This window comes from Podarcis erhardii (genome assembly GCF_964252035.2).
Source record: "Podarcis erhardii genome assembly, chromosome: 5".
Lineage (NCBI taxonomy): Eukaryota > Metazoa > Chordata > Lepidosauria > Squamata > Lacertidae > Podarcis > Podarcis erhardii.
Window position 1 is genome coordinate 61,517,704 of NC_138509.1, and position 13,551 is coordinate 61,531,254.

The 13,551-nt window shown below is 42.9% G+C and overlaps 1 protein-coding gene and 1 long non-coding RNA gene across 2 annotated transcripts; one reads left to right on the forward strand and one right to left on the reverse strand.

Moving 5' to 3' along the window:
- Positions 1–281: 281 nt before the first annotated feature.
- Positions 282–1,234, reverse strand: LOC309343305. Its single transcript, XR_014157236.1, has 2 exons — positions 426–1,234; positions 282–321 (listed from the first exon to the last, which is right to left on the reverse strand). It is a non-coding gene; the product is annotated as an uncharacterized lncRNA (long non-coding RNA).
- Positions 1,235–2,043: 809 nt separating this feature from the next.
- LOC309343300 (nuclear body protein SP140-like protein) lies at positions 2,044–9,464 on the forward strand. The gene is made up of 7 exons (XM_081864634.1): positions 2,044–2,218; positions 5,308–5,473; positions 6,364–6,462; positions 6,728–6,838; positions 7,809–7,951; positions 8,487–8,534; positions 9,228–9,464. The coding sequence occupies exons 1-7, from the start codon at positions 2,078–2,080 to the stop codon at positions 9,279–9,281; spliced, it is 762 nt and encodes a 253-aa protein (XP_081720760.1). The 5' UTR covers positions 2,044–2,077; the 3' UTR covers positions 9,282–9,464.
- The last annotated feature ends 4,087 nt before the right edge of the window (positions 9,465–13,551 follow it).

The window sequence follows — 13,551 nt, forward strand, 5'->3', positions numbered from 1 at the left end:
TTTTTGTCTTTGTGTGTGTGTTTGTTGTTATAAAATGTAAAAACCCAATAAAAATTATTTAAAAAAAAAAAGAAAAAGGAGAGGATGCTAATTCTTGATTGTGCTTTCCTTCCTCTTAAACCGGCTAAGCGAGAGGGCTTTCTTTGGAACAGCGAGTCTCGGCTCCCTCCAAAGCGCCGACCTTTGGAAAGAGGAATACTTTCAGTTTCCTTTCCTCGAGACAAAAATCGACGGGGGAGGAACTTTCCCTCATTCTCTCTTCTTTGTTTTTTTTTGGGGGGGGGCGACATCCTGAGGTCGAGTCCATCTGTTTGCTTCAACCTGGTGATTGAGGGAAAAGGGGAAAGGTAAGTCAAGGGACAGGTTGATCTCCTGCGCAAAGGAAAAACTCTGGGCGTCGCCTTCCTCGGGTCACCATTTTGTACCTGATAGAAGGGACCGTCTCTTGATTTCCACCGATCCGTTTTAAAACGCGCGTGTTGTGCCAAGTGCGTAAAGTATCACTTGCTCCGGAGAGTCCTGGTTATCTCCTGCTCATGGGCATGGAGGTCCCCCGTCTCCTCGGAGGGCGCACGGTCCCACTAGAAGCCCCTTGTTCTCTCTGTCCATGAAGCAGACAAGCACTCCGGGAGAAACGCGCTTCCAGTCTGCGCTCGGCTCCCTCTCGCCACAGACTCCGGAAGCGCCTCTTAACGCAGCAAACAAATCCGAATCGGCGCTGCGTCAAGAGATCGGGGAGAATCGAGCCTCTGCCTAAGTTTCTTGCAAGCAACTGGGGATGAGGGACGTCCAATAAACTGGTCTAGGGCAAAACATCGTGAAGACACGTCTGTTGCGGGCAAGATTTATCTGTCTGTCCGTCCGTCTGCTCCTCCCCCGTCACGAAGGGGCACCGCGCATCTGAACCTCCCTCTTCCTGCTCTTACTTATGTGGGGCCAGAGCTCTCACAAGCTGTTTCAAATCTAAAGAAACAAGTTGTGCTCACTTTCCTCAAGCAATAAAGTCAGTTCTTCCTCCCCTGCTAAGCAGTCTGAATAAAGATAGCAAGCTTTTTAGGAACACACCCTAAAACCTTTTATTCCATTTTGGAATAAAAAGCTGAAAACTGCAGGGTGTGTACATTTCCTACCTCTGAGAGTACCAGAAGTCCGGTGAAGTAGAAACACCCGTACCTCTGAAACTAATAAGGCACATCTGAAACAAAGCGAAGTGAATATCCTTGCGCCCAGATAATTTTGAGTAAGGGGTTGGGGTGGAGGTTGATACCATTGTCAGAGCTACCAACTGAAACGTCCAGCTTTTTGTTACAGATATCTGGTGAAACACTAATTTTACTGGACTAAAGGGCTAGCTTCTGTTTGCTGCTGGCAATTCAGACTGCCAGCGTGCCATCAATGGGCACAGATAGTTTTTAGCATCTCCAAGACCTGAGGGATCTGGTGGTGTGATCAGAATGTTGGACAGCTACTGGGGTGGAGTCAGGTTGAAACCCCGACTCAGACATGAAGGCAATCTTGGGCCAGTCTCTTTTATCTTGACCTAACCTACCTCACAGGGTTGTTGTATGGATAAAATAAATGGTGGTGGAGAGCCTGGTATGCTACCCTTTGCTCCTTGGAGGAAGGGTGCAATTGAAATGAAGCGAATGAGCTTTCACTCTTTCTGAACACTGCTCACCCCCACCCCTAGTTTATTTGTGACTCTTGCTAATCTAAGTTAAACTGAAGCCATCCATGCTCCTAAATTCACATTGGAATCTCACTTTGGCTACAGCTGGGTACTCAAAGTAAATATAGAAGGATACCCATATAAGTTACTAATAGTCACACAGAACACCTAAAGCTGAGTCGAAGTAGGAAGTAGGAAGTAGGAAAAGAGCAGCACAATTTTGCAGCCTAATCTGAGGTTAGAGATTTATCAAGCCTCAGACATGTTTTTCTTCTTCTAATGGGACCTTTCCGTTTATATGCACTACAGCACTTTACTTTGTGCTTGAAATTCTTCTTTAAATAGCCACGTCATTTATTGCTTTCATTGACTTTTTTGTGTTGTGATACTTCTTGCTTTGTTTATAGCATGTCTGCTCCAGGTACTTCAGATGAAATTTTTCAGTGGTTCAGAGGCCAGAAAATACAGATTTCTTATGCAATTAAAGATACTTTCCCTTTTCTCTACCTCCTACGAGACAAGAAAAGAATCTCTGAAGAAGATTTTAAGGTGATTATTATAGGCATTGAAATTATTTTTATTTTTTTATTAAGGATTTTCTTGTTTTACAGAAGTAAGTGTAATGCCTCGTATTTTTTTTCCCATGTAACATTTTTACAAACCCGTTTCATTTGTTGAGGCATTAGGGGGAGAAGAAAAGAAAAAAAGAAAAAAGAAAGGGGGGGTGGAGAGAGGGAAGATGGATGGGGGTGGGGTCGGGTGGCGGTGTTTCTATTATGTTTAATGTATGTAGAGTTTGGTGTCAGTGTTGCTTGTGTTGTTCACTTGTGTTCCTTTGGTAGTGTGAGAGGTTCGGGTTGGCCTAGGGTGTGATTGTTTGTTTGTGATTGGCTGTGGTGATCTTTGTTTTCGTGTGTGAGTGAGGTGGGTGGGTGTTTTGGATCAGGTTAGCCATATTGATTTGTATGCTGTTGGTGGATTATTGTCATTGTCCTGTTGGGCTGTGTATGTGATAAAGGGGAGCCATACCGGGGTGAAGGCGTCTTCTTCTGTTTGTCCCCGTGTCAGTTTCAGTTTATTAGTTAATTTTTCTAGTAGGGCTGTTTCCCATACTATTTGGTACCATTGGTCCATGCTTACTCCTGACAGGTCTCTCCAGGGTCTGGTTATGGTGTTTCTGGCTGCTGAAAGTAGGTGGGTTATGAGTTCTTTGTGGTGTAAATGGGCATTGTTGTCTTGGAAGATGTTTAGTAGGGCCAATTCTGGGGTGATGTCTAATACTTGCTTAGTTATTTTACATATTTCTTGTATGGCTGTTGTCCAGAATAGTTGGATTTTGGGACACTCCCACCACATGTGGAGGTATGTGCCTGTGGAGGTGCACCCTCTCCAGCATTTTGGTGAGGTTCCTGGGTGTATTAGCACTAGTTTCCTTGGTGTTAGGTACCACCTGTAGGTGAGTTTCAGTGTGAGTTCTTTTCTTTTCGTTGATATGGATTTAAAGGGGGGGTTAGACCACATTCTGGTCCATTGAGTGGGGTTAATCTCATAGCCTATGTCATTCTCCCATTGTTTTTTGATTGCATCTAGGGGATTTGTGGGATTTTGGAGTAGTATTTTGTATATTGCGGATACCATCCCTTTACCGTTTCCCTTTGTTGTTAGGAGGAGGTTTTCGAAGGTTGTCAGGGGCCTAGTTGCTGCTGATTTTACTGTTGGGTTGTTTAAGAGGGCATGTAGTTGGTGTTGTGTTAACCAGGGCATTTGGATGTCTTCTAGTTTGTCTTGTATTTCTTGTGTTGACAAAGGTTTGTTATTTTTATAAAAGTCTATTAGGCGATATAAGCCTTTGGTTCGCCAGGTTTTTATCTGGAGGTTTTGTGCTGCATGGTGGAATAATGGGTGGTACGCCAGGGGGATTAGTGGGGATGGGGTTGGGGATAGTTTGCCTATTTGTGTTTTCCATGCTTTGAGCATGGTCTGTGTGTACCTGTTAAGTGTTGTGGGAATTTTCTTTAGTTTGTTTGGGAGGAGTGGGTTTGTTGTGGTGCAGGTATTTTCAATTGTGTCCCTCTCTAGGTGTACCCATTGTTTTGTCTCCTCTTCTAGTATATATGGGATTATATGGCGTATTTGGTTGGCAATGTAACATGCTTCTATGTTGGGGATTCCCCATCCTCCTTCTGAGGTGGGGAGGTGCAGGTATTTGGGGCTTATTCTTGGTTTTTTATGTGAGAAGATGAAAGAGTGTAGTTTTCTCTACCAACTGCGGGGTTGGGTTGAGGGGATCCAGATTGGGAGGGTTTGGAATAGGTAGGTTAGTTTTGGGAGTGTGATCATTTTGATCATGGCTATTTTGTCTGAGAGAGTGAAATTCATGTTATTCCATCTCTTTAGGTCTTTGTTAATTTGTTGCCACAGGGGCTTGTAGTTGTGGAGGTACAATTTATTGAGGTTTCTGGTTATTTGTACCCCTAGGTATCTGAACTTGGTGTGGCAAAGTTTTATTTTGGTGACCTTCATGAGTTCTTTTTGGGTGTGAGGAGGGGTGTTGAAGCACATAGCTTCTGACTTTGTAAAATTTACCTGTAGGCCCGACACCATTGCAAATGTGTTGAGTTCTCTGATTAGGGAGGTTGCTGTGCTTATGGGGTCTGGTGTTGTGACCATTAGGTCATCTGCAAAGAGCCCTGATTTATAGGTTCTGCCTTTTATTTCCACTCCCTTGATGTCTGTGGCTGCTCGGATGCGGATTGCTAAGGGTTCCAGAGCCAGGATAAATAAGAAGGGAGACAGTGGGCATCCTTGTTTCGTGCCTCTTTGGATAGCTATAGTATTAGAATCCATATTGTTAGTTCTGCATTTTGCTGAGGCTTGGGCATGAAATTTGAATTTATTTTTTTAAACCCTATCTGGACACATGAAGTCCATCTAAACTAGGAGTGTGAAATCTTTGTCCCTACAACCAGAAAGGTTTTCTGGGTTATAGGTGGAGCACAGCATGAGAGGCCGTGCAGTATGGTGAACAGGGAGCCAGACTTGGATGCAAAGATCTGGACTCCAACTTCACTCAGTCAGGGTTAGACTAGATGATCCTCAGGTCCCTTCCAATTTTATGATTCTATGAAGAAGTTTACTGGGTGAACATACGCCATTTGCACTCTCCCAGCCTAACCTTCCCCACAGGGTTCTGAGAGTAGCCTCCACTCATTCCTCCTGAGTTTCTTTAGGAACGGTTGGTATAAAAATGTTCTAACAACAAAAAACTTTGCATGGAAGGAGAAACCTTACTAGTTAGAGGGGGATGTGAGCCACAGGAAAAACCAAAGAAGACAAACCCCATAACAGCAGCCGATTGTGGCTTGTTTCTGAAGAACAAGTGGCCAAATGCCTTGAGGCTTTCTCTGGCATTGATAAAAAGCATAGGAAAGGACATTAGCTAGTCTGAGGGATGCTAATTCTGCAGGGTATTTGAATCTGGCAAAGGAAGGTAAAACTGCCTTGACAATTTTTGTTTCCTTTGATTGTGCTGGGATAACCACCCAAGTAATCTGCTATTAGATCAGGTAGGAAATAGGAAAGCTACTTTACATTTTCTCTCTAAAAATGTTTTAAAAGCCTGTATTGTTTCTTTCTAGAATTGGCGTGATAAGGTAATCACAAAACCAAATGATATTTCTAAAGTGGTATACGATGTCCTTGAGAGCATTCAGACCAATGTGTCAGCAATAGAGGAGATCTTCTGCAAGGAGAACTTGGAAGCATATCAAAATTTACAGCCATTATACGAAAGCCTAGAAAATGGTAAGTTATCTTGTTGGCTGTGCTAAACCAATCAAAGAAGCCTTAAAGATAGAAAAGTCATCAGCATTTACTGAGAAATGGTAGTCAGTCAGTCTTTGGGCCACAAAATCCTGTAGAAGCCATGCATTCACTTTGCCTCAGCCCTCTGCCTGAGTCCTGGGGTATAATAATAATAATAATAATAATAATAATAATAATAATAATAATAATAATAATGTATTTTGTTTACTTTCCCCAATAGATTGCCTTTTATTGTGAAAAATAGCAAGGTGGTTTGCAAAGTAAAATGAGTACACTAAAATAATTAAACTTGAGCCAGAATATTCAAAACTCAGTAAAGTCAACAGTAAGAATTAGTGTCTAGGAATGTCTGTAGTTTTTACCAGCAGGTGGAACACCTGCACCATAGGTGCCCATTGTGTCTGCAGGGGGAGATAATTCCATAATGTGGAGGCCATAGTGGAGAGGGTCCTTCCAGCCACCGTAAGGTGTATGCTTGCAGAACATACAATTATAAAAGGCCTTCAGCGATGACAGTGAATGGGCAGGCCCATATTAAAGGTGACACCCTTTCAGGTCACCTATGTCAACAATAAAACCTCAATTCAGTAGCAAAAAGGCAACCAATGTATGTATATGAGCTGAATGGAATGAAAGATTAAAAGCCATGGGATGTGGAGAGTGTGTGCATGAACTTAACAGTTTAAAGCTGGTGATGCCACCTTAGAAGAAGTAAGGACACTGTTAAGATTGTGCAAACCTTACACGTGACCTTTACTTGAGCCTCTCAGCTCTTTCATAAGCTACAAATAATTTACAATTCATTTTAGCCATTTAATTTAACATTAAGGTGGCAATGCTCTTGTTTTCCTAACACGTGTCCTCTTCAGTTCTCCAGCATGCTCAGAATAGTTCTGCCGTAGTACCTGGGAGCAGCAAAGTACTCCAGGGAGAAATGAAGAAACCTGCGTCCCCTGGGAAGCAACAAAGTGAGTTCAACAAAAGTCCTGCATTCTTGCATTATTTGTGCTAATAAAGCTATCAGGACAGTCACATGTAATCTTGCTTTCAGTGAGTTTGTGCCTGCAAAGGTTTGGGGCAGTCACAGTGTTTTGTTTTCACTCTGACGTGAATGCACACTTCGTACCACATCCTCTTAGCAGGATCAATAATCTGGCAGGACCACTGTCATTCTCTGGAAGGCCAAAACATGGGTACTGTAACAGCTGACATACATTTCTTGATTTCATCTAGGAAAAGGCATGCAGAATAATGAAATACAAGATTTGAGTGTTGAGGTCCGAACACTGAAAGTACGCTGCGGAAGAAGTAAAGGTGTTTTCTATAAGAATAGATTCACAGCAGGTAACCATTGTGTTGGAATAATATAATTATACATGGGATTGCATCTGCTAAAGGAATGTGATACCAACAGCAGATGAAAATATTTTGGTTGTGCAATAGCACAAGGCCTGGCCATGTTGCCCAGAATGCCTGGCTTTGAGAAGAAGGAGCCCCTTGGCCTTTTCTCTGTGTCCAAGTGCAAAGGAGATGTTGGAGAAGCCCTGCTTAAGCCCCATGCTGAGATTCCTTTCCAGCATTCATTCTAGGGCTGTGCCCCTCTGATCTGCCCCATAGCTCTCATTTGGGAGGAGGGTGTCAGGTTGACCCACCTTGGATCAACACTGGGACCCCCACCCCACCTAGCATTTAAGCTGCTTGCAAAAAGCACCATGCAGCTGCAGGATCAGTGAGTGAGACTCCAATCCTGTCTGGCCTATGGTACTGGTTTGCAAGCAGTTTCTCTGCCGGGAAGCCTCTAGCAAAGGAGTGCCCTGCAGCACACAGGATAGGTGCTTCCACTGAATAACTGCTCAACAGAGGTGCTAATCCTGCTCCTTTGCAAGTGGCTTCTCCCAGGAAGCAGGCTCAGGTAACAGGCTCCTTCCTAATCCCAGAAGTCAGGGTAAGTCAGGGTCTTTTATTGTGATTTTCCTGCATGATGTCCACCTCTCCTTTCTGCCTAATGCCTCACCCCTTGACAACCACCGATTGCTCTGGGCCATCCAGCCTGACCTGTGGTGATCTGTGTTTGATGGTATCTACCGGTAATTCGTCTGATGCCAGAGTCCTTCCTAATATGCCAGTTTTGGCCCGCAACTTGGTCAACTCTGGTGCACAGCCCTAGTTCATGACACAATCTTTGTTCATATCTTTTTCCCTAAGTAGATGTTAGAGAAGAATCTCCTGTTAGCAGGACTTCTTTCTCTCTTCAGTGAAATTTGCCAGACGGGATAAGTGTGTTACATTGATGTGACTTATCTGTTTGTCATAGGAGTTTCAAGGAAATGTATCAAGGGTTCCGATGGAAAATGGTTCACACCATTAGAATTTAAGGCTAAAGGAGGATATAAAAGTTCAAAAGGCTGGAGAAGATGTATCCGCTATGGCGGGATTTCCTTAGAAGCATTAATCAAGGTATGCAGTTCACGTATAAAAATCTGTTTAAAAATCGGTTTTTACTTGTAATGCCAAAGAATTTCAGGTGTTGCATGAAAAAAACATTATTCAAGTATGGCCACCTTAAGATCAGTAGCAAAGTGTCCAGGCAGAATGACATGTCCTCCTACCGACTTTTAAACAATGATTTATAGTAAGGTGCTACTTTTTTTTTTTAATCGAGTATAGCTTTTAATGCATGAAACTACCCTTCCCCATTCCGTTTTCCAAATCACCAACAGCGAACAAGGCAAAAACTCGACCCCAACCACCAAATCTTCCCATCTTCTCTTGCTTCCTGCTGAGCTCAGATCAGCTCAGGCCGCTTGGCGCGCATAGCCTTCCCTCTGAATTCAGAAGGCGTCACCCTCGTCTAGTATGGCAAGGCCCAGGGGGTTGGGGAGCCCAGTAACTCCACTGGGCCCAGAACAAGTAAGGTGCTACTTATGGATCTAATTTATTTTGAGTTCATTTTGATTGCTCAGAGTAAACCCAATACATGTGATTGTTTCAGTGGGGAGAAATACTGAAGCCACAACCGGAGTCCTCAGGAATGCAGAAGGTAAATAATTACTAGACATTCTTACCAGATGGTTGTGTTTTCCACATATATGGCACACACATGCACACACATTATTCCTTAAGATATTTCTGTGCCTCCCTGTTGCACAACAGTGGGTTAGGCGGTCAGGTTTGCCACCCAAGGCAAATGGCTTGACCTGACCTCATGGATGGGCTTCACACATGCAACATATGAGGGGAGGAAATCCAAAACAGGCAACAGAGAGATCCTCTTTACTCAGAAGCTGAAATGCCAACCATGGCCATCACTAGTGCTACCAATGGCGTTCTATCAGTGGTGAGAGCATTTACAAGGGCACACTTAATTACACACCCTCACCTTAGGGTCCAAGAAACGTTGCATGCGATAGCTTCCTGCGCCTCTCGTTTCCACAAAAAAATATTGAATTGAGAAAAGAGGAAGGATCACATTTAAAGGAAACTACTAGAGGTTATCAGTTGAAGCAAAAATAAAAAAGTCTGTTTCAAATTATATTTTCTTCCTCACACCATTACATGTTTTGATGATGTTGATATACCTGCCAACTGAATATTCTATATTAAAGTATTTTCAAACCTCCTTTCGGGGAATATTGACAAGAAATACCACATATTACAACCTCTGTCTCTCTCTTATGCTTTCAATAATTTTATTTTCACAGTGACAGGTGTTGTTTCTTCTTCTCCATTTCAGCCAGATGACCTGTGTGCTGTGTGCTGTGTGTGCTGTGAGGAGAGAGGTCACTGATACACCGCAAATCATGTCCCAGATCTTTTCAGGAAGATTGTTGAGAAAAAGTTGACAGGCGATGGTAAAATAGAACTAAATCAAACAATGGTCTCCATATATATCAAAGTGAATGCTATGATATCTTCTCCCTTTAGGGTTTGGTAATTTCAGTAGATGGAAAAGTAGTGGAAGATAAATTTGTTAAGAAATTTTGGGAAGTGCTTTCTATTCTGTAAGCAATTACTTACGTTCCGTCTTCAGACTTGTGAGCCATCCATCCCAAAAGGTGCTAACTTGCTTGCTGTTTTTAAAACCTCTTAACTTTACCCTATGCTTTCATTTTAAATTTAAGTGCCTATGACCCAGATAGACTGAAAACTTAGCAGTAACCTTGATACCAAGCCAAAATGTCCTTAGCAACTCTGTTTAGTGACAGCATAATTGAAAGGATGTGTATATGTGTATGCATTTGGAGGTTTTTTTTGTTTGTTTCCACGGGCTAAGAACAAAAAATTGAGCTTGGGGCTGGTAAATGAGAGGTGTGAAGAATCAAGCTGGAACTCTGAGGCAAGCAAATCTGGACTTTGCTGCTTGCACTGGTCGCATGAAACGAGGTGAGGACAACATTAGGACAACCCTGGATTTGGCCAATGGATTTTGCTGCTTTTGCAACATTATGGCATTCTAGATCCTGTTGGAGAGGATTATGCTTCCCATCTTTGTCTATGTAAAAGCTCTGTCTCAGTGTCATTTGGGAGAAGGCTACCCAGCAAACCTCTATAGACAGGACCAGGGCTAGACACCTGAGGCAAACCACCAAATGGTGCCCCCCACCCCCGGGCCAGGGAAGAAGGGGTGAGTGAAGATGTACACCAGGAACAAGTGGGGAATAAATATTGACATTGGGATCTGCTACGCCTGTGGATCCTGCCACCTGAGGCAGTCATCTCACCTGACCTCGTGGATGGGCTGGCCTTGTCCATAGCGGCAAATGTGTCTGCAACACCTTCTCATGCCTCAGTCTATTTCTATTTTTGCTTGTTGCAGGGATCACTGGCTGGGATCCTTTGTATGTATAAGTATCACGTCATCCTTGGTATGTGTATGGATTAGGGTTAGTCGGCTTAGATAGGATGACTCCTTCACTCCAATTTTTATTTACCCTTTTCCAGAAAGGATGCCCAGTCTGTAAATGTTTGATCAGGAAATAAAGCTTTTCAACTTTAATCTGGCTATTTGTCTATATAAGAGAGATCCCGGATTGTGTGTCTGAGGCCTGGTCACCTTGGCACACATAGCAATGCTGTTGTTTTAAAGTTCACAGTCCAGTTCTGACCCCCAAACTGGGTCATAACAATATGAGCCCAAGGCAGGCTCTTATGCACCACCCTCTGCAGCTTAATCTACACCTTATGTCTTCAACCCACAGGCTGAAGAACCTACAGTGGGTTGTCAGGACCCACATCTGGGTTGTGAGGCCACATCAGGTGGGTCACGACAAAACTCACCACACCACCATGCAAAGTTGCAGCCTTCTCTTTCTTATGTGAGGGTTTCCTCCTCACTTTGGACTGCTCCAGCTTTGCCAGCCTCTGTTGGAACCATGCTGCTTGGCTTTGGAAGAGGCTATCCAATTTCAGCAACCTCACTGAAACAGTGTCATGGAGAGCAGGCTGAGAAGCCACAGGTCGCTTTCCTTCTCCATAGGTAAAAGCAGCTGGTATCAAACAGAGGATACAACTACAGTGGTACCTCGGGTTACATACGCCTCAGGTTACATACGCTTCAGGTTACAGACTCCACCTCAGGTTAAGAACTTTGCTTCAGGATGAGAACAGAAATCGTGTTCCGGCTGCACAGCAGCAGCAGGAGGCCCCATTAGCTAAAGTGTTGCTTCAGGTTAAGAATGGACGTCTGGAACGAATTAAATTCTTAACCTTGAGGTACCACTGTATTAAAAAGGGGGGAAATGTTTGACCAACAATACTTGAAATAGTGGCTCCCATCTACTGGGGGGAAAAACTATGTACCAACCACATATGTGATGAGTGCTAGCACTTTATGGCACTTTATAAACAACTTTATTAGGCACATTATAAACAACAAATTATGTTCCTGGAGGAGCAAAGAAAAACATTATTAGTAGTTTGTCTTGTGTATCCATAAGACTTGTGAGTGCATGACTATACACAGTCCAGAGACAAAAATGTGTTGTCTTAAAAACTTTTCTCAGTGTTGCATGTGGAGAGGTGAAGTTGACATTTGAAGACAAGTAAACGCAAGCAGAATAAACAGGCTACATTGGATCACTCTCTGGGATGTGAGAAAGTATTATGATACAATTTACCCTAAATTCTGCATCACTGAAAGGTGCTTCCATTCTTCAGCTAATCTCAGTTTTGCCTGGATCTCATTCACACTTTGCTCCAAGGAGGTATTTCCCCTCAATTTAGGCAATGGATGGTGAACATGAGGCCAGGGGAGTGGTTGTGGCCCTCTATGCCTTTCCGTATGGCCCTCTGAACTTTCCCCAGCCACACCCCTTCTCCCTAGATGACACTCCCTCCACACCCTTTTAGAGTTAAACATATAACTCCGTTCCAACATATAACCAATTTAAGTACAGTTAAACACAATTTAGCACTGTAACCCCAGAAGTAAGTGTTCCAGTTTGTGAACTTTTTTTGGAAGCCGAACATTACACTTTAAATATGTATATATATATTTAAAACAAGCTTAATAACTTCATCTGACAATTAATTAACCTCAACAAGTCAACATACACATACACATCCGTCGAGTTCAGTTTTGTTGCGTTTGTTGACTGAACTAAAAAGTTTCAATAAGTATTATGTTGTTTTTTCAAAAAAGTGTTGTGAGCCCAATTTGTTTTATTTTAAAGACATATTTTTGCCATTTTGTCACCCCCCTCAGTGATGAAACCCAGGGCGGTCCGTACCCACTTGCACCCCCCTTCCTACGCCACTGGTGGAACTCAAATCAGAAGCATAACACTCAAAACGAAGCATGTTCAGCTTCTGAACCAAGTTTGCAAACCGGAACATTTACTTCCAAGTTTGCAGTGTTTGGGTTCCAACGGTAGGATGCTGTTGTGCAAGCAAATGCATAAGCAAGATGCTGGTAACTTTGCGGTAAATCAGATTGCAGAATCAGTTGCACAACATGTTTCCACTAGTACAGCTGTTGCGTTGGATTCCTCTGTTAGGCAACATTAAAACTCAGCAGTCCATTACAGCAAGATCCCTTGATCTAGTGGACAGAGAATCATGGATGCAGCCCAATAAGTGGAGTTTAGCTCTTCATTAATTTTTCAGAGTACCAAAAAATAGCATCATTTCCAAATACGTGCTTCAGTATCACAGCTATTCAGCCATACGACTTTAGTGTGTTTTGGGTGTAAGAAGTGACTTAAAATAAAATCATCAATGTCTAATCAGCTGATACTCAGATACCCCCTTTTCCCTAGATGACACTGCCTCCACACCCTTTTAGAGTTGTAGAATGGAAGTCCAAAATCTGGACTCTTGTGTAGGGGAAAAAATACTTTTAAAAGCTATACTGCAGATAAGCATCTGTCTCAAACTCTTAAATATTACAAAGTAACAAAAAGAACTAGCAGTGGTTCAGTTCTTTAAAACATTCTCCCTCTAATAATCATCCCAGAGGGAATTTAAACATAGTTTTTATCGCTAAATTCAAAATGCACCTCTCTCCGTTCTCTGCATGCTGGCATCTCACAGCACCTTTGTCTCTCTCTGTGTTTTAAGCAGCTCTAGTTACACATTTACATAGGCAGGTGCTCAGATTTCAGACCTCCTGTTAAATCAGGAGGCTTATAGCTCCAGATGCAATGACCACCACACCCAGTGGGAAAACACCAGTTCTGTCCCCATACAAAACAACAACAACTCACAACAGACATAAACACAGCATTATACGTGCATTAAACATATAATCAGGGCTTTTTTCCAGACAGAACTCACTGGAATTCTCAGGTGGGCACCATTGCCATTATAAGAGAAGAATAAAGGCATTCATTGTGAGTTCTGGCACCTCTTTATCTAAAAAAAATAGCACTGCATATAACACAGCCCTCCATTGCACACTCCTTGAGTGTTTCTGCCTAGCTGCAATGTGTCCTCGAACTCTGATAATGCTTCTTCCCTGCTTGGATGATAGAGAGGAGTGTGCAAGTAAATTCACGTATATATTGCTCCACCAACTTTTCTTTCGGGCCTCTCTAACCAACGCATCCGGCCCCTGAAAG

Bases quoted from the DNA above. Each gene is read 5' to 3' on its own strand.
- LOC309343300 (XM_081864634.1), top strand. From the start codon at position 2,078: ATGTCTGCTCCAGGTACTTCAGATGAAATTTTTCAGTGGTTCAGAGGC. The intron at 5,474-6,363 runs GTAAGTTATCTT...TGTCCTCTTCAG, and splicing joins ATACGAAAGCCTAGAAAATG to TTCTCCAGCATGCTCAGAAT. The intron at 6,463-6,727 runs GTGAGTTCAACA...GATTTCATCTAG, and splicing joins GTCCCCTGGGAAGCAACAAA to GAAAAGGCATGCAGAATAAT.